Source organism: Scleropages formosus, chromosome 5 (assembly GCF_900964775.1).
Source record: "Scleropages formosus chromosome 5, fSclFor1.1, whole genome shotgun sequence".
Taxonomy (NCBI): Eukaryota; Metazoa; Chordata; class Actinopteri; order Osteoglossiformes; family Osteoglossidae; genus Scleropages; species Scleropages formosus.
Window position 1 is genome coordinate 4,082,293 of NC_041810.1, and position 21,203 is coordinate 4,103,495.

The 21,203-nt window shown below is 41.9% G+C and overlaps 1 protein-coding gene across 3 annotated transcripts; it reads right to left on the reverse strand.

The window, feature by feature from the left end:
- Positions 1–2,232: 2,232 nt before the first annotated feature.
- pcdh10b (protocadherin 10b) lies at positions 2,233–14,391 on the reverse strand. Of its 3 annotated transcripts, none has more exons than XM_029251651.1 (5): positions 11,823–14,391; positions 11,047–11,105; positions 10,694–10,800; positions 5,131–5,288; positions 2,233–3,052 (listed from the first exon to the last, which is right to left on the reverse strand). In XM_029251651.1, exons 1-5 carry the CDS (start codon positions 14,343–14,345, stop codon positions 2,999–3,001), a joined length of 2,901 nt encoding a protein of 966 aa, XP_029107484.1. In that variant the 5' UTR covers positions 14,346–14,391; the 3' UTR covers positions 2,233–2,998. The 3 variants fall into 3 exon arrangements, with proteins under 3 accessions (XP_029107484.1, XP_029107483.1, XP_029107482.1); XM_029251650.1 differs by having other exon boundaries at positions 4,989–5,288; XM_029251649.1 differs by lacking the exon at positions 2,233–3,052 and having other exon boundaries at positions 4,779–5,288.
- Between the last annotated feature and the right edge of the window lie 6,812 nt (positions 14,392–21,203).

Sequence of the window (21,203 nt, forward strand, 5' to 3'; positions counted from 1 at the left end):
TTATACAAAGAGAGGTCAAATATAATAGGTTAATTTCGAAGGGGAATAATTACGTTGACCTTAAAACTTATACATCCGCTCTGCCTTGCAAAACATTTGTCGGTTTTTGCACAAGTCTGAAAAAATGCAAAAACATCACATTTCTTTCAAAAAATCCCCTAGCAAAATACAGACTTGGTCCTTATGACACTATGCCTTTAGTAACAACACAAAAATAAATACAGTTAATCATATTTTCCAGATAAATGTACAATATTCAAACAAATGATATGCCGGTCTTAATAACATCCTTATCAAATATAAAACCTTGAATTTAATTTCACCTTAAGATTTCCTGCAACAAGGCATATAAGACACCATCGGGCAATCATAATGAAATTACATTCTCGACAATCTGTTCAATTAAACAACCATTACATACTGGAAAGTCTTAGAAATTGAGATAATACTAACGCTTACAGCCTATGACACATTCACCATGTAAAGAGGAACAATGCATATTATAGTATATTTTAAATTTATTAAATACTCAAGACACAGAAGAGGGGAGGTTGTTTGAGATATGTGAATAATTGCAATGCCATGAATTGCAAAATGCAAAGTTGTAAACACGTGAAAATGTTCGATTCCTGAATGTTACTATGAATTGTGTAAAGTTCAGGGTAAATCTACCATTAACTGTTGTGCAGAATTACGTCTTAGACTGTAGGCCTACGAGTGCTACCCCGAGTACTGATACATCAGTACGTTACCCTTGAAGACATCGCGGACCAAGGTATGAGCCGAAGAAAGAATGCGACCAACCTGAGTTATTTTCAAATGATCCTACGCCTTTTGATATTTATATTTTCAGTAAATGTCTCACGGGGGAATACTGCTGTTCTCTTTGCTATTGTAAGCTTCACAGCGGCCAGATGTAATATTGCTTTCGTGTTGGATAATTTTTTTTGGTCTCCGTTGGGATGCCTTACTACTGTTACTGCCCATAACACAAGAGTTTTTACTCCGGTTTATAATTGTATAATGGAATTGGATGTCAAAATAAACAGCGTGCTGTTATGATTTCAGTGTACTAAATTTACAATATGCTGTTTATTTTTACATTCAGTATAATTTAATGCACTAATATTAATTTCTTTATATGCGCACAGACACACACACACACACACACACACACAAGTTCGGTTATATATAACACCGAAGCAATCAGGATTTTCACGTTAGACGCCTGACAGTCAGCCAGCTACTTCACCATTTGTTAGCGCCTCTCTGTTTTATGAGCAAATTAACACAGCGGCCGGGAAGGGAGCAAATCAACTGAAAAGGGCAAAACACACCACGCTCTGTAAAATTTACTTTGTGCGGTGCGGTAACACCGTGTTCCACCGGCATCGCAACACAGCATCCTGTTTGCACGGGCAGCTGCTCGTTGCCAGCAGCGAAACGTTTTTAAAAGTGATGAATCAGATGCAATTTTATAGCCTGCTCTCATTTGTCTTTTCCTTTTTTATTTGGAAACCAAGCTGGATTTATTATGCAAGTCGAACAACTGGGGGCTAAACACACCACACAGCGGTACGACCACTGGAATGACTCCATGAGCTGATCAAATAAACATCACTTGCTCAAATACAACAATAAAAATGTACTCTATCGGACGTGTTGCATCACTCATCTATTGTTCCAGCAGACATATAGATTCCCCAAGGCGTCGAAACCAGAGGACACAGATACAAGTTTAACACTGAGCCCCACTGTGGCCAGGAAATACCGAGGTGTCATCGGATACTGTGTTGTCCTGCTCATTTCGGAATAAACAATGGATAAAACATATAAGTTGCTTCAAAAACAGCCAAAAAATGCTCATCTGTATCTCTTGTGCACTGAACTTGCACACACCATCCACAGATGGCTGGGAATTTGTCTGTCGCAGTTTTATTTATGACTTTTTATTTTTTGTATGAGTAAAAGAAGGAAAGAAACACTTGAGCCACGATATTCTGCATTTATCTGTTTATTAATCACCTCTTGGCATTTGTGTGTGTGTTTGTTTTAATGTATGTATACCTTTGATACTATTTTTTTTTTTTTTTAAATCGACCATGTTTGTTTACAATAACACATAATTACCATGAATTCAAATCTAAATTATTACCTTCTTTTATTTATAGACATGAATTCCAATATTCAAAAGTGAAAAAGAAAAAAATATATATATATAAATCGGTGGGAGTGAAACTAAGGCCTTCTTTTTTCGAACCCGCAACAACATCTTGAGCCATCTTTAGCATTTAACGCCAGTTTATGGAAATCTATAGTGAATAAGAAACTGACCAATAGATATCACACTTCCAGAAAAAGTATATATATTGATTTATGTATATAGATATATATTTATTTAGAGGCTTTAAAATAGTACAGTAAACACTTTGCACACATGATATAAACTACAGAATGTCTCTTTAAGTTGTCGGCCAGCGCTGTCCTGACCCACTTAGTGGAAAAAGAAAGAAAAAAAAAAAAAAACTTTACTGAAAAAGAAAGAAAGGAAAAATAAAAAACATGATCACAATCTTCCTTATAAAGTTGGACTAGATTCTGGAACACCTGACCACACAAACATAATATAAAACAGTCAAGTCTAAAACAGTGATATTGCATTTATAATGCACAAATATTTCCTGTACAATTGGCTTCTTGGTGTAAGTATAAACATCTAAAGGGCTCAGTGACATTTGAAGATATACATAGTGCTGTAAACAGGCACACACAGATCGGAGAGGCGAAAATCCACCTCGGAGAAGTTAATTTTCTTCGTATGTAGTTCCGTTTCAACTCATTTCTCAGGCCTGCTGAGAGCAGTAAGGTCCTAGCGTTTGCCATCTTGTTACTCTGTCCCCAAAAGGCAGAAAAAAATCCAAAAAGTAAGGTTCGACTAGATGGCTACAGTAATGAAGTTGAGAACTTGATGCTTTTGTTGGTCAGCTATTGTGCAAATTCATGCTGTCTCGGGTATGTCCACACGATAAGGATTAGCAAATCCTTTTCCGCGCTGCAAGCAGAGAACATACAGCCATTAATTCCTCTTTCGTATCACAAACTTCACAGGCTGCTACAGGGAAGCTGCAAGACTGCCGTTTAAACATATTCATAACTTCAGAGCAGGAAAGGAACACAACTGTTCATCTGTGTTTTACTGACTTAGAGGTGTGCAAGTGAAACACATTCATTCACTTCAACTGACTTACAGCAGTTTACACAGCTGGGTAGTTTTACTGGAGCAATTCAGGGTAAGCACCTTACTCAAGGGTACTATAACCACCAGGAGGATTTGAACCTACAACCTTCGGGTTACAAGGCAGCAGCTCTAAACACTACACAACCAGCCATTGCTCCCATGGCAGGGATTTTCCACACTTTTCTCCAAAGTGACTTGTACTAATAAGGTTGCAATCATTTACCTATTTATACATCTGGGTAACTCCAATGGAGCAACAACCTTGCGCAAGTGTACTACAATCAGAGGTGGCCAAAGGGAGCCAGGGCCGAAGGGAGCAGCTCTAGCCACTACGCTGCCAGCTGTACCCCATAAAAACTGACTGCTAGGGTCGGGGATTATCATTATATTTTTTTTCTCCCAAGTTCCATTTATTAAGGCCAGTGACAATGACAGTTATTTACCTTCTCTGAGTACAGTATAATCGGTTTGTAACATATGACAAATATAGGAGGTTCCTATAATCAAATGTGGCCTATTAACAGCATTCTCTACAGACATCTTCAAAGCTCCTACTAAAAGCTTTGCAAAAAAAAAAAAAGAAAAAAAAAAAGAAAAAAGACATAAAAGTGTAATGTCCAGCGAAACAGATGGAATGTATATATGTTTGACCTAACATGTCTTTTTACCACACAGCTATATATTCAGACCAATGTAAAAGGATTGAGATTAATGTAAAGCCAGAATTCCACTCGAGAGCATCTCAGCTAACATTAGGTGATGTGTATATTTTGTATTTTATGTAAAAAAAAAAAAAAAAAAGAGTGGCAGCTCAGTTGTACATGGTGTTTGGAAGACACTTGGCAAGAAGAAATAAATCAATAAAATAATACATAAACAGAAATCTGGGAAGAATGACAAATGGAGGGGTTAATGCTGTTTTAAACAGAGATTCTTTTTATTTTTCACATTTTTCCAAAACCCAAATGGTGCTAGTTCAGTGTAGATGCCACCAGAATCAGGGTTCGAGGAAATTTACATTTGAAAAAAATTAACATAGTGTTAATACCAATAGGACAATTTATTTCAGAATACAGTGGCAAAATGTACTTGTTAGAGTATGATTTTATTTTATTTTTTTTTAGTTAATGGACTGTATCCTCAGTTCGTGTACAGAACAGAGCAACACGGGAGCCCAGCAAAACAAAATTGTGACCAAGAAAAGTGACGGATTTTATTTTTTGTGCACCTTCTATATTGGATATCCAATGCTTAAAAATCTATACTTGACAGATAAAGCAAGATAATCCCCGAATTCGACTCGTTCAACAAAGGACGAAAAGTCATATTTTCCACACTTATTTGGACTTAAGACACAGAACATATTGTGATTGTACTCAGCAAAATTGCCCAATTCCCAGTGACAGGTATGGAATTCACAGCAGACATGTTAAGTCAAACTCCTCTATTATAACTGTACAAAGTACAGCTGACTCACTTTGAATCGTTACTTATTTAAAAAAATAAATAAAATAAAAAAAATTTAAAAAAAGAGGGGACATGGAAAACTCAAAGAAATGTCAGGGACACCAGACATTTTTGCTTTTAGTAGAAAAAGACAGAAAAAAAGAATTAATAAAAGACTGTTAGACAGAGATATAACAAAACGATGGGTTATGATGAAAAGAATTTAATGGCACTTCCAGCCATTCTCAGAGTCAGAGGTTTTAGTTGTACTGGATCAGATCGCAGCTCATGGCTAAATACTCACACAAATAGGGCTGTTTGTAAGGCGCACGTGTGCTGGACAGAAGTGCATCAAACTCTTTCCTCTCTAGCGTGCCGTGATGTGACTTCTCTTTGCCAAAGGTGGAGAACGATCTCTCCCCAGTTTGCTCTGGCATTTCAAATACCTCAGTGTCGGGCACAGAGTCCATCCCCGGGACGTGCAGATTGCTACGATAATCTGCCGCCTGGCGCCCGTCGGATGGCACGAAGGAGGGCATCCAACATCGATCGGAATGCCCTAGGGCTTTGCACTCTTCTGTGCAGTTTGAAAAGAGATCAGCGCCTGAAACAACCAAAAAAAAAAAGAGGAAATCAGTGCTAAGAAACGACATGAGATCGTTGCCCTCGCAACTCACCTATTTTCGTCGCCCTGATGACATCATCTACTTTCACAAATTTTATTTTTTCCCCTCACAGCAAGCCCCAGGTCACCCTACACTTTGATTTTCCTATGAGCACTTTTCAGACACTCAACATATAATAAGTGTCTTGTCTCCGAGACTCCAAAAATGTACTGTAGCAGCAGAATACGTGAGTTAATTGCTTGATTCGGAGCTACAAAAATGTTGGAACAGCGGAATAATGAAAGTCTTCGGCATGGCTAATCATGTGCAGATTGGTTTTGGCATTTTATGCAGGAGGGCGGTGGTTTTACACTGTTGAATACACTGATCAAAGCGACATGTAAAGTCACACAGAAAGCATTGTGGAGTCAAAAGTCTAATCTCTGATTCCTTATGGCAAAGCCTTGTCTGCATAAGAAAAAAGGGAGGCTAGTGAGGTGAACTTTGAAAGGGAAAAAAAAAAAAGATGAAATGATGAATCCTGGTGAAAAGGTCACATTCCTATTCATATTACATATACATCAAAGGGAAGATTTAGGATGACTTTCTCCCAAAGAAGTTTTAAAAATCATATATGAACGAAGAAGCCTTAATTTATAAAAGCATTTCTACTCAATCTACACACAATATATTAATGCAAACTGACACACTAATTAATGTTTCAACAGAATCCACAACGAAACGATGATTTCAATGTTTGTGTAATATTAATAAACAGATCAATTACAGAAATAATGAAGACTATAAAGGGAATGGAAAAGTAAAGCTACGCAAGATACCCCGTATGCTAAGGTAAGGGGGACATCTAGGGAATACCCTGCCATTGTACCACAGAACAATATACAAAACCCACCTGACAAAAATACATTGTATTCACCTATAAAGAGACACCTATGTAAACTTTGCTTTCAATAAAATCATATGCTAAGAAATGTCTATGATATACTGTGCATATAAGAGTTAAATCATTTCATTTGCGTAATATGTATTATAGTGGGAAAGTCACTATTTTCCAATATCCGCTTTCAATAAATAAATAAAGAAAGAAATAAATAAATATATGTGCACTGAAAAACATTTTGTTTTTTTATTTGTTTATGGCTGAGTGCTGTGATAATGAATTAACACAGCAGACTGTTGGAAAAAGAAAATCAATACATTTGTTTTAACAACTAAGTGTACTGGCCATTAACTGACGGACAATTAAGTGAAGAAACATGGAACCTCGCTTTCCAACAAACACAGAGAAGCAGGAAACTTCAACTCCGGACAAACATTTTGAATGGCCATGTGCTTTTCTACACAGAGTCGCAGCTCAATAAATGGTGCAATTTGTAGAATTACGCAATTTCAGAAAGTGAAAAAGTGTTTTTCGTTCATTTTGTTCATAAAGTCTTTTTCATTCATTTTGTTCATAAAGTGTTTTTCGTTCATTTTCAACTAGGTGTTCATCTAAAGGATACATTTCTGCTGAGGATACATAGAGTAGCTCTTTTTTGTCCATGGAAAATGTTGCCAAGGAATCGTCTTTCAACACTTTTCACCTTAAATCCATAAGTATTACTCCTTTTTATGCAAATATGAACGCATGGCTTGACATCGACAGCATCTTCCCACAAAGAAAGGAGGTTAATTGAGCACAGATTGAATAAATTCATGATTGATCGAAAGTTTAATGTCAGAAATCACAGATGCATCCTGAGAAGAGCTGGCGACTCAAGGATGTGGTGCTGGTCACACTGCTTTGAGATTTGGTGCTCTGTTGCATTTTGTGATTTCTGTGCATTTAATAAAAGACTTTAATAAGACACAATTTAAAATGTGAAAAACTTAAAATCTATGCAAACATGCCGGTCTCCACTGGTCTCGACTGATCCTTGTAGCTCCGCTGGTTCTAGCAATTGAGCACCACAGCTAAACTGTTAAAATAATCATTATCTAAGCAAAATGAAACAACAGAAGGGCACGCACGATGATAATTAAAAGATGCAAACCTCAAATAAACAAATATGACGAATAAAGCTTGAAGGTGAGTAATTCAACTGTAAAGCTATACTGAAACAGCAGAAAATCAATCTTAATTGAACATTTTAAAAAAAAAAAAAACTCCAAGCTGATGTGTTGGGCACTTTGAAAATATCCAATTAGTTTTAAAAGCCTTAATTTTAGCAAGAATGACAATACCAGAAGAAAGAACATATGGGAGGGACTGACACTCAAGCACTGCGAAATGATTTCCTCTGGGTGTAGCCTAAAATTGCACAAAAACATAACCAATTAGAAATTAATATTAGTAATGTATATAGGACTGATCACTGGTCACTGATTGCTAGCTAATTAAAATGATCATCATATATTCATGTTTTTTTTTTCTTGTACACTGACAGAGTACTCTTGCATCATGTACCTCTTGTATTCCAACGGCTGTAATTATTTTAGGTGTCAGAGCGCCATTTCTTCTTATTTGACCTTGCGTCACATTTGCGTCTCAAAGGGCACTACCAAAGTTTCAATAAAAACGCGGAACGGTGCGAGACATCAGTCACTTTGTTTCATACAAGAGCACCATTACTTTCATTCTCTATGGATTGTGACACACATAGTCCCAGAGCACCATAAAAGTATATTCTGGTTTTTTGACGCGACCACCGCACTTTTCAAGATATTTTACAAAAAACAACGTCGTTAGTCATCACTCCTCTGCCCTCAAAATATGCCGGGAGAATTTCTTCATTTCTTGAGATGCTACAGTGCAGGAACATTTGGAACGAATGAAGCAGAAACCACGTTGCTAACTTATGTTTACTCTATGGTGTAAACTCAGGACACCAGCACCTTAGAATAAACATCTATATATATGTATGTATGTCTCGGGGCAGCTAGTACTGTAGTGGTTAGAGCCTTTGGCCCTGAAGGTTACAGGTTTGATCCCCATTTTGGGCTGTAGTACCCTTCAGCAAGGAACTTACCCTAAATTTGCTTCAGTAAAATTACCCTGCTGCATAAATGGGTAAATAATTGTAACCTTAACAGTGTAAGTTGCTTTGGAGAAAAGTGTTAGGTAAATGTAAATATGTCATGCATCTTTAATGGAAACAGCTAGTATGTATTTTTCAGTGTTTACAATATAAGCATGATCAAGAGGTGTTTGGGAAGTGATACTGAGCAACTGTATGAGCTGCTCACTTCAGCCAACACCCACAACCCCTCACCAAGCTGTTCCGGAGAGATGTCAACAGGTATGACATCTTACGTGAATGAGCATCGAGGGGAAACGCGTGGGCTGGGGATTGTAAAAGCTAATCCCCCTTAAAATGGCTTTTTATCTAAAAATTCGAACCGAAATTCAAGCATCGCAAATCCAAGCCTTAATAATAACCTTCATTTAATAATTGGTATGCAGAGGTCTGAAAGTAAATTACTGATCAGTGAGCTGTTACAGAGTGCTAACGTGAACTGCAGACAGAATAGAGGACGACAGTCCCCAGGAGACACTATTAATGTTTGCAAAGAACTTCTTAAAGCACAGTCCCGGTGTAATTTATCATGCTTTGCTGTGCTGTCCAAACATGATCATGTTAAAACGCAAAGTAGAGGTGTGATGAATGTCACAGAGACCATTTCTTGGGAATGACAATTTGTATATTTCCATGTTAACCGACACTAGAAATGAGGCTGTGTACTGTTAAATTATTCTTCTTTTTACTCACAGTGGTTTCTGTTATTGATGACCATCATTTTCTTCCTTTCCAGTATACGTTTTGTTGGTTTTTCAGTGGAATACAGGTGTTAGGTATTTAATTAATTCCTCTTCAAACTGCCTAATGAATTCATGTAGGATATTAGTTATGTATTAAAGTTGCTTCTCTAGCGGCTGCTGGGAAATTTAGTCTGAGAGCAAAGATTTCTTCAGAACCGAAGAAGAGGAGCTCAGTTGGAAAAAAATACCATTATTACCTTACATGCGACACTGATATAACTCTTAAAACCCACATTTTGGGTTTAAAAAAAGAAAAAAAAAAAAAACAGCTTTAGGTACCAACCTGCCCTTCTTGTAAGAAGGACAGCTCAGTTGAACCATTGAGTTGATGTTGACTATTGAACTATAAATACTGTTTATAGACCCGTTTTATGTTATATAAATAAGTATGCAAATACATTTTACTTAAGTAAAGACAATCAAGACAAGCAACATTAGGATAACTTATAACTGTCTTATTTATTTAGTACATCAAATAAAGTCAATACAAAACCACAATTCCAGTCAACTCAACTCGCAGCGTGTAAATATCATAGGCCACATATTTTCCAAACTGTGCCTTGCTCTGGACTGCTTCTTTCTGGGGCCAAGAAAAGTGCACTTAATTTATGGATCAATATTCTTAATTGGATTAATATTAATTTAGATATACAGTGACCCTTTTGCACTCAACCATAAGCAGAGTCTCTTTATTTCATTACTGCTCTCTGAAGTTAGAAATGTTTTGATTTCCTTGAGGTTTCTTTTCAAATATTATTTTAATAGACACTTTCAGAAATAAATGTGTGCACATTAATGACTCATTTCCTTCGTTAACAAATGTATAAATGGATGATGTAATCCAGTTAGGGCATGGCCTATACTTTCACTTAGTGAAGAGAAGGAAGGAAAAAAAGGGGTGGTTGGGTGTGTGTGTGAGTGCTGGGGGGGGAGCTCCTGGCATACTCCTGTGTATCTGTGTATGTGGCCAGGCCAGGTGGGAGGGAGCTGGGAGGACCGCAGCGTTTGTCTCCAGCACAGCATATCCTGTTCCCACAGTATGAATGGCACATCGGTCCTGCTCTAAATTCCCTGTACTTTGTTGACGAGGAGTAACGCCTCATACCGTCCCACAGACCTCATTAAGTCTGCATATTTATAAACAGCAGAATTAAACTGAAGCTGCCGCTCAATGGGACTATTGTTTCCAAAGGGGCTCCTGTTGCAAGCGCACTGAGGCCACATCCACACAAGAGCAACGGCAGCACCGGCTAACTCGTTCCTTTTGTAAACACATTTTTTTTGTTCTTTTTTCCCTTCTTAATCCCCTTGTAGCTGTGTTTAATGAGCATGAGGAATGCCACAACAACCGCAGCCAAAAATGTACATTTTTTTTTTTTTGCTGGCAGAACGAAACTCCACACCGTGAATGCACGCTGAAACACAGAACAACCCATTCTCCCAAGTACGTCGCACGGCCTCATAAAGGATCCGACCGTTTATGACCTCTGCTACATTAACCAGCTGGAGACACACAAATCATACTGAACAAATAACAAAAAAAAAAAAAAAAAATCAAAACGGAAAACATGTGAGTGTACTCACCAGAGGAATGACCTCGATTTGTGGCATCATGATCACTGTCTCCTTGCTCACTGTCTCCATGTCCACTGTCTTTAGAACTCACAATGTCTGCTTCCTGGAAAGCAGAACTGTGGGACACAGCATTTGGACTTACAATGTGCATCTCCACTATTATAAACAGCACAACAAATAAATACATATTACTCTGCCATCAAACGGCCGCTGCTGGAGTTGCACGGCAAACTGTACGACCCCCCTTTTTTTTCTCTTTTATTTATTTATTTATTTATTTAAAACAGGCTACAAGTCCATCTTATCTAAGGGTGTTGTGATGAAATAAATCTCTGAACAATGTTAAAGGCGCATAATCTTACCTGTTAACACGCCTTGGTCTATCAACAAGGTAACTGAGTTCAGCTCTCTGGTGTTTTGTCTAGAAAAATATAAATAATGAAATAATTTCCCAACTATCTAATTATTAAATGTCTGCACACGTACAAAACAAGCTATGATATAATTCACGGGGAAATCTACTCTGTTTCAGAACTCCACCCCTACAGGACGCTGAAAAGCACCAACTATCACTATGTCTTTATTTTTATTTGGATGCGGCGCAAAGTAATAAAAAAAAAAAAGTGTTGAAGACATAAAGCGCGCGGTTTGGCCTCAAGGAGTTGGGTCACTGTTTGCGGAGTGACACACTGGAGCCACAGACACATCTTTGTTCGCGAGTGTTACTCGGCGAGACCGTGCCACGCATACTTAATGCGCAAAAGTGCGCGCGCGCCGAGGAGCCCCGCACACACGGGCGCGCGCGCGCGCGGCGCACACACACACCCAGAGTGCGGCCGCCGCACACTGCGCACTCCGGCAAACGAGCTGAACCGGGCGCGCACGCAAAAGTGAAACTGAAACGCAGTACAAGTCGGAAAAGTGCGAGAAAAGAAACGTGACGAAACATCATCAGCCGACGCTGACAGCGCACTTTTACAACATAAAAATATATTTACTGCACAATAACACAGATAATTCAGTTGAACAGGAGTTTCAACAACTACTAGGGTCTATACATCATGTATATAACAAAATTAATAATAATAATAATAATAATAATAATAATAATAATAATAATAAAAAAGGTAGTTCTTACCTCGTTGGATAAAATGCTGCCGTTAGATATGATGTCAGGCTGCTGGTCTGTGTACCCTGTCACTATGGCTCCACATGGATTGTGGTCAGTGTCAGTGCTTCTAGAAGGACTACAGGGCTTTAGGAACATGAGGTCAGTTTTTGCCGACTCCGGGGTGAGACATACCTGGTAGCAATAGTTCTGGTTTTGGTGGTGGGAGCCGAAGCTCCCGGACTCCTCGACGGGGACCTGCGCGGCGCCGGCCACGTTAGAGCTCTGCACGAGCATGATATCGGACTTGCTGAGCTTTTTCTTGCGCGCGCGCGCCTGCCGGCCGCCGCCGCCGCAGCACGGGCAGCACGCGCCGCAGCACGCGCCGCCGCAGCGGTCGCCGGCCACGCACGTGTAGATGCTCATCTTTTTGTCCTTCTGGCAGCGCACGGCCAGCACGATCATGGCGAGCAGGAAGACGAAGGACACGGAGCCCAGGGCGATGATGAGGATCAGGGTCAGGTCCAGGGAGTTCTCCTTCACCTTGGCGGAGCCCCGGTCCCCGCTGTGCCCCTCCACCACGCTGTCCACCACCATGACGATCACGCTGGCCGTGGACGAGAGAGGGGGCTGCCCGTGATCCCTCACCTCGATCAACAAGTCGTAGAGCTGGTTCGGGTCCCGCTTGCTGGACACCCGGCGCGCAGTCCTCAGCTCGCCGGTCCTCCAGTCCATGCGGAACATCCCGTTCTCGTTGCCCTTCTGGATGCTGTAGGAGAGGCGCGCGTTCTCGCCGTCGTCCGCATCCATGGCCACGATGCGCGTCACCAAGTAGCCCGGCTCCGCGGACCTGGGCAGCGGCTCCTTCGCCGTGCCGTTTTTGCCCACCGGCGCGATGACGGAGGGCGCGTTGTCGTTCTGGTCCCCGATTATCACGTTCACGGTGGCGTTGGAGGACAGCTCCGGGCTGCCGGAGTCCTTCGCTTGGACCATGAAGCTGAAGTCCTTCAGCTGCTCGTAGTCGAAAGATCTGAGCGCGTAAAGGTAGCCGTTCTCCGAGTTGATGGACACGTACGTGGACACAGACATGCCCTGGATGTCGCACTCCATTATGGAGTAAGAGATGTACGCGTTCTGTCCCATGTCGGGGTCCAAGGCGCTCACCGCGTAAATGTAGGCGCCCGGGACGTTGTTCTCCGTCACGTAGGCGTCGAAAATCTGCTGCGTAAAGACGGGCGCGTTGTCGTTCTCGTCCGACACCTGCACTTTGATGGACTTGCTGGTGGCCAGGGACGGCGCGCCGCGGTCTTTGGCCACCACCGTGACCGTGTAGGAGTCGGCGTTCTCCCGGTCCAGGGGTCCGTCCGTCACGATGGTGTAGTAGTTCCTGAAGGAGGACTTGAGCTTGAACGGCGTGTCTCCCAGGATCTCGCAGTGGACCTGCCCGTTGTCCCCAGAGTCCTTGTCCGTGACGCTGAGCAGGGCGATCACGGTGCCCGGGGCGGCCCTCTCGCTCACCGACTCGGTCATGGTGCTGAAGGTGATCTCCGGGGGGTTGTCGTTCCCGTCCATCACTTTGACGAGAACTTTGCAGTGCGCGGGCACCGCGTTCGGTCCCAGGTCCTTGGCTTGCACGTAGATCTGGTACATGCTGCTCTCCTCGAAGTCCACGTCTCCGCTCACCTCGATCCTGCCGGTGCGCGCGTCGATGCTGAAGAGGTCCTTCACCCTGGGGGCGATGTGGTTGCTGAAGGAGTACACCACCTCCCCGTTCTGGCCCTCGTCCATGTCGGTGGCGTTCAGCTGAATCACGAGCGTCCCCACGGGGGAATTCTCGGGCAGGTTCACCGTGTACACGGGCTGGTCGAACACGGGCACGTTGTCGTTCGAGTCCAGCACCTTGACCACCAGGAGCGCGGTGCCCGTGCGCTGAGGGAGACCCCCGTCCACGGCCGTCAGCACGTACCTGTGCACCGCCTGCTGCTCCCGGTCCAGGGGCTTCTCCAGCACGAGCTCGGCGAACTTGTTCCCGTCCGACTGGGTCTGCACGTCCAGGTAGAAGTAGTTGTTGGTGGTGATCTCGTAGGTGCGCAGCGCGTTCGCGCCCACGTCGGGGTCGAAGGCGGTCTCCAGCGGGAAGCGCGTCCCCGGGGTGGCGCTCTCCGAGATCTCCACCGTGATGTCCGTTTCGGGGAAGCTGGGCGGGTTGTCGTTGATATCCACGATCTCGATCTCCACGCGGAAGAGCTCCAGAGGGTTCTCCAGGAACACCTCCAGGTGCAGGAGGCAGGTGGCACTTTGTTTGCAGATCTGCTCCCGGTCGATCTTTTCGTTCACGAAAAGCACGCCGTTCTCCAAATTCACCTCCAAGTACGGGCTCCGCGAGCTGGGCACGGTCTGGAACCGGCGCGACGAAAGTTTCGTTATGTCCAGGCTCAGATCCTCGGCTATATTTCCCACGAACGTGCCATGGTCCTGTTCCTCCGGAACAGAATAGCGTATCTGGGAATCCGCTCCATCCACAATACTGAGCAAAAGAAATAACACAATCATCTCCAAACAGCAAGTGCACTTGTGTGTCTGTGTGTGTGTGTGTGTGTGTGTGTGTGTGTGTGTGTTTAATTCATTTATTTTTTAATCCTTCTGACTCCAGTTTGGCTTTTCCATCATCCTAGTCCCTGTGCGAAGGCGAAAAACAGTGAAAATGAAAATAAAAATTAAAATTAAGGCTTCTGCAATCACAACCGTCTCCTTTTTTTTCCGGTTTTTGTCAGTCCAAAACCATGGTTTTCTTGCTCGTTAATCAGTGTAGTTGCTTGATCCTCGACACTTGAATTGTACGACGATAAGCGACAGTGTGCGCAGGATAAACTCATCCCTATTAAAACGGCGAGTAAAATGTAGAAAAAAGGCGGAATGCGTAGAATAAACGCATCACTAGAAACTATTACAAATAAATAAATTCTTTAAAAAAATCTAAACACGGATCGACTAATCCTCGGGTTTTTGGGATTGGTAAAATTTACAGTCATACACAGAAGCGCAAATGTGATTATCTTACTTTTTTTTTTTTTTTTTTTCCTTTTTATACTCTCTGTGTCCCAGCTGCAGATACGCTCATCTCCTCCAGCAGACTTCTGAACACCGAGTGCTCAGCTTTTCAGTTTTTGCTGAGCGCTCTCCCCGCGCCAGCCAATAGGAAGCTTCGACACCCACCCACGTGCCATCCGATTGGACGAAAGCAACGTCAGTCACGTCTAGTCACAGGCCGAATAAAGAATCAGTTTAGCATCCTTGCAGGGGTTCGATTAATTGAATTGCATATCTGATGATGGAGTTAATAGACAAGGATGCATTATAAAGAGTTGTAAAACCAAACGCGCGCATTAATGAGTCATAGGCTCGTGCATTAATTAATACCCGATTAATTACACATACACTGGAATATGCCCATACATTTTTTGTCTTGCTATTATTATTTTCCTGGCCACGCTCGGACACATTTAGAAAATGCATTTGCAAACAAATTAAATAAACTTGTTTAATGTAAGCATGCAGGGCATTTGCGCCGGTTATGGCCTGATGGATTGGATGCTATTTTAAAATAATATGAAATTTTACGTGTGACAGCTTTTAGAATAGTTTTTTTTTTTTTTTTTTTTTTTTCCTGAAATGGTAAGAAAGCAAGCGAAAACATTTATACCGGAATTTTTAGGGTTAATCCATGTAGATCATGTATATAGATAGTTCACATATATTTGCATATATTAAATTGCCAAGCATATACTTAAGTGCTGTTTAAATTAATATGTTTTTCCCCATCTTGTCATATAGGTTTTCAGCTGATCATCTGAAACAGGTGGTCTGCTACTATTAGCCAGATAATAATGCGTATGATAAATGCATATTAAATATACGCTAACTGCGTTTGCATAAATGCACAAGAGTTGTCAGATGCACTAAAGGACCTACAATTCCCTGCCTTGACCGGGTCCGGAACACGAGGTTGTGGTGCTTGTGCACGCGCGCGCGCGCTCACGGTCCATTTAACTAATGAGAGCGGCTACTTAGATAAGTAAATCGTGATACATTTAATGCGTGATCAATAAACACATTATGCCCGATGTGAATGCAGGCGCGAATCAATCACTTCCGCGCGAGACTGTACTGTAAATGCGAAGAAGAGTCTCGAGCTTTCGGGGAGAGCAGTTATATAAGCGGCGGCCGTTCGCGGGCTCTCACTTACTGTACAGTAGTTACAATGTGTCCCCCTTATGATCTTAAATAACACCGTCCTTTCTGAGACAATGTCCGACAACTTTAATGTGTCCTCGCCAGGCTTCCCATTTACTACACGACCCAGATGATCGTTCCGATCTCCTCCCGTAACACAATAACTCAGCAGGACTTGGAACCTTCAGCACATTTTTCTTGGGAACCTTCTAAACATGGGCAACATGCGCCCCCTAGCGTTTAGGGGGGGAACGGGGGGGGAAATACATGTTAACAAATCACCCCCTGCATTGTGCGACGCAAAGAATCACTGATTACTGCTACTGATCTCAGGATTTTATATTTATATTTTTCTATTTATGTTTCTTGTTTAGTACACCTCTAGTCAATAAAGCAAAATATCTATCTATCTATCTATCTATCTATCTATCTATCTATCTAATCTGTTCGTTATTTGTCCATTTATCTGTCTGTCTGTCTTATAATATTTTAAAAAGTATGTTTAATTCTGAGCTGAAAACACAAGCAAATGTTGTCTGCAAATCTGTCCAGTTCACTTTTGCGTCGCTCCATGTCTCGGTTTTCCTGCCTGATCTATTTATTGTTGCCGTCGTCGCTGATGAACAAGATGATGCTGCCGATGAAGATGATGATGATATTCATTTATTCATGCCTGCATGTATTTATTTTTGGGAAGGAGTGAAAAGACAGAGCCAGAGCTGAGTCCCCCATCACTGCCCATTTTAAGAGTTCCATCTGCTTGCTTTCTAATGGAGGCCCTCTGTGCGAGTATAAATGAGGACATTGTAGGGTTAAATATAGTCCATAATCGCTTGCTCTATTATTGAATTATAACATGGCAATGTCTTTTGGAAGGGAGAAATCTGGAAAGGGGGAGAGAGAGAGACAGAGAGAGAGAAAGTTTATTATATGTGATACAGTATTTAAATTGGCTTTTTAACACAGTACTGGAGGATAGGTGACACCACAGAAATGGTCCTGATGAAGTGCAGAGAACCACCTTAATGTGTGTGTGTGTCTGTGTGTGTGTGTGTGTGTGTGTGTGTGTGTGTGTGTGTGTGTGTGTGTGTACATAGCAGGCAAAAAGTGCAAGGGACAGTCACATGGCTCTGCTTTCAGTGCCAGAAAAGAGAGGAAAAAGCCAATATGAAGTATATTTGGGCCAATGAGAGTACAAGAGCGCCCCCCAGTGATCAACAGCAGTACTTTGCAAAAAAATGTGAACACCAAAGAAAAGGAAACACCACATAATTACAAATAAAAAGTAAAACATGATGTTTGCATGATACAGTACAAATGGAGTACACATTTCTCACCCCCTCTGCTTTCCATTCTGCCATCCAGGATGGGACACCACCTCATTTCACACCTTCTTATTAAATACAATGTGTCACACCTTAAAAATTGCTTTATTTGTTCTATTCGAGGGGGTGCGGTGGCACAGTGGGTTGGACCGCAGTCCTGCTCTCCGGTGGGTCTGGGGTTCAAGCTTGGGGTGCCTTGCGGCGGACTGGCGTCCCGTCCTGGGTGTGTCCCCTCCCCCTCTGGCCTTACTCCCTGTGTTACCGGGTAGGCTCCGGTTCCCCGTGACCCCGTAAGGGACAAGCGGTTCTGAAAATGTGTGTGTGTGTGTGTTCTATTAGAATAAGAAAAATCGTTTCCCCGATACCACATAGCAAAACCGATGGGCTTGTTTCATTATTAAACCATAGTTTTATTTTCAAGCTCTTCACTGGATGTGTCAAATAGCAGTTCTGGAACAATACTATGAGAAGAGCAGGGAATGTAGATTTTTAACTTTTTTTATTTATTTATTTACACACACACACACACACACACATCTTCTGAACCGCTTGTCCCATACGGGGTCGCGGGGAACCGGAGCCAACCCGGTAACACAGGGCGGAAGGCCAGAGGGGAAGGGGACACACCCAGGACAGGACGCCAGTCCATCGCAAGGCACCCCAAGCGGGACTCGAACCCCAGACCCACCGAAGAGCAGGACCCGGTCCAACCCACTGCGCCACTGCGCCCCCTTATTTTTTTATTTATTTATTTATTTATTCATTTATTTATTTTAAAGAAACACAGACATATATTCTAAATTTTGTTCATTCTCAGTAACCGCTTGTTCAATGCAGGATCACAGTTTCCATATTCAAGAAACATAGGATGTGAGGTAGGGAATACCCCGGATGGGACACCAGTGTATTGCAGAGTAATCCCTGAGAGACACACACACACACACACACACACACACACACACACACACACACACACACACACGCATGCACACATTAATGGCAGTTCACAGTCACTAGTTTACCTGAAACACATGTCTTTGGACTATGTGAGGAAACCAGATCACTTGGAGAATGTGCATGTAGCGAGATCATGCAAACTCTGCATAGAATGAGAGGGATTCGAACCCACACCCAAACCCACAGTCTAGGACCTGTGAGGCGCCGGCACTACCCACCCTTGAACCACCCATGCCGGACAGTATTCTTCCATCACAACTTTCAACAGCAGTGTAAACAGGGCACAGTTGTACTGCCATTAAGATTTGCCCTTGTTCCGAAATGTGCTTTTTCAGCAGGAGTTGGGATGATGCAGGTGATCATCTCCAGTCATTATGATCCGAGTGTAAAGGGAGCATCGCCGATAGCGGACCCACCCGGTCAGGGTATGGATGCCTCATATGATCGAACTCCAGCAAGTGGTGTCGGTGGCGCTCAGGGAAAAGAAGAGCCTCCTTGTACAAGCTGCACAATTGTTTGAAATTAAAACATCCCTGTACACAAGTGTGGATGAATGAACTAGGGGTATTGTCCCCCTAAGTGTCCTCGCCCTATTTCTTCCGCTCACATAATGGTGTTTTTGTCTATCTGGGTGTCATAATTGTTTTAATAGTAAAAAGCAGGTTCTCTAATGCTCGGCACCCATTGAATCGCAGCGCAGATGCAAAATAGAGTTGTGATTAGGGAGAAAATAGCACGGTGGAAAGAGAGTGGGTGACTGTATTTGGCAGATGATACAAAACCATATTTAGAAGTGTAATGACCCTGAAATGAAAGCGCGGCAGATATGCAACTTTGTGCAATTTGCAGTAATTTGTGTCTCCGCTAAAGAGTGGAGATGAGTGCCATGACCTATATTTGAACTTTAAAATTAAATTGAACGTTAGCAGTGGCTCAGGACAAGTAATTACCTCTGAGTTTCAAACAATAAAATTTCTTTTAAGCGAGACAGTTTTGCAGTGGAAAAATAAAATCAAACTTTGCAGCATCTGTTGCCGCTTACAACTCGTCGCTCTAGTACCACTTTGTATGAGTTGTAACTGTGTTGACCACCAGCTCTTTATTAATCTTTTTACTATTCTTCATTTATGAATCTTACATTTAATGACTTAGCAGAGGCTTTTTGCCAAAGCGACTTCCAATGAATTCTGTGTAGTGTTATGAGCCCACACCCCTTATTCACTAAGGTGACTTACACTGCTAGATACACTACTTACAGTGGGTCACTCATGCATACATTAGTGGAACACACCCTCTCTCTTTGCCACTCACACACTATGGGTGAACCTGAACAGCATGTCTTTGGACTGTGGGAGGAAACCAGAGCACCTGCAAGAATCCTATCCGGACAAGGGGTGAACATGCAAACTCCACACGGACTGAGCGGGGGTCGAACCCACATCCTCTCACACCACCCAGGCGCTGCGAGGCACTTGTGCAGAGAGCTTGTGCATTAAGCTTCAGCCAGTCGTGCGACACCACAGCTGAGACTACAGCGCGTTCAGGAAGTATTCAGACCCTATCACTTTGTCACATTTTTTTATGCTAAATTCATTTTTCTCCTCATCAAACTACACTCAATACCCGATAATAGCAAAAACAGGATTTTAGAAATATTTTCAAATGAATTAAAAATAATAATAAGAAAAAAATCCTGAAATATCAATACAAAATCGACATTTTGTACTAAATGCTAAGCAAAGTGGGGGGCGTGGTGGCGCAGTGGGTTGGACCGCAGTCCTGCTCTCCGGTGGGTCTGGGGTTCGAGTCCCGCTTGGGGTGCCTTGCGGCGGACTGGCGTCCCGTCCTGGGTGTGTCCCCTCCCCCTCCGGCCTTACGCCCTGTGTTGCCGGGTTAGGCTCCGGTTCCCCGTGACCCTGTATGGGATGAGCGGTTCTGAAAATGTGTGTGTGTGTGTGCTAAGCAAAGTTTACAGGACAAAAATATACCCTTTTCTTAATAAAAAGTGCAGTACGTTAAATGTCTGTGTAGCTCACATATTACTCTACTAGGTACTGTAAGCAACTGTAAATGTTAGAATCAAGTAGTAGTTACACGCTGTAGTTATAGAGGGTTTTTTGGTTTTCCACTTTACACTGGCAAATGAAGAATGTAACTACCATACTTAATATATTCATATATTACATTGGCTTCTTGTGTGATGAAGGTTTGAGTGGTTCTTCCGCTCATCTGTTTTCTAAAACGTGAATTTTGTAGAGCCCAACCTGTAAATTAATCGAGGGATGTAGCTATTTCTACACGTATAATGTGAAGATGATAAATAAAACTGAACGCAACCAGAAGCTGACAGACATTGGACTTATTTTGTGGATCGATCAAATGCTGTTCGAATTGATTCGAAGGTTTTAGATTTGACAGATCTGTTTGTTCATCCATTCCAATATTTTAATTTTATTAACTGAAAAAAATGAAATCAATCTAAGATAATATTTTAACAGATAATTAAAAGGTACATTAAATATAATTATAAAGTAAAATATAATTCAAATTAAAATATAATATTTTATTTATTGTAGCTTTATCTGAGATTTTTACCGAACTGAAGTGATAAAACATTGAGGCGGTTCTGTATAAAAATTTGACTGATTGATTTTGATTTATTGATAAAAGTGAATCGGGATTAACAAACAAATTAATTTACGAACAGATTTGCAGCCCTTATTTTGTCTGTAAACTGAGGAGCCGGCATGTGAGACACAATTTCTGTTCTGAAAACATACTTTCAATAGATGCTCTTTTTACAACATCCTTTCCAGTTTAAAGGTAACTGTCATTATTAGAGAGAGAAAAAAAAAAATAATTGAAATCATTTCAGCGGTTTATGTTCGTATGTGGT

Excerpts from the sequence above, each read along its gene's own strand:
- pcdh10b (XM_029251649.1), bottom strand. The coding sequence starts at position 14,345 with ATGATTGTGTTATTTCTTTTGCTCAGTATTGTGGATGGAGCGGATTCC. Across the intron at positions 10,801-11,046 it reads AGACCAAGGCGTGTTAACAG|TTCTGCTTTCCAGGAAGCAG; the intron begins GTAAGATTATGC and ends TGTGTCCCACAG. Across the intron at positions 5,289-10,693 it reads AAATCGAGGTCATTCCTCTG|GCGCTGATCTCTTTTCAAAC; the intron begins GTGAGTACACTC and ends TGGTTGTTTCAG.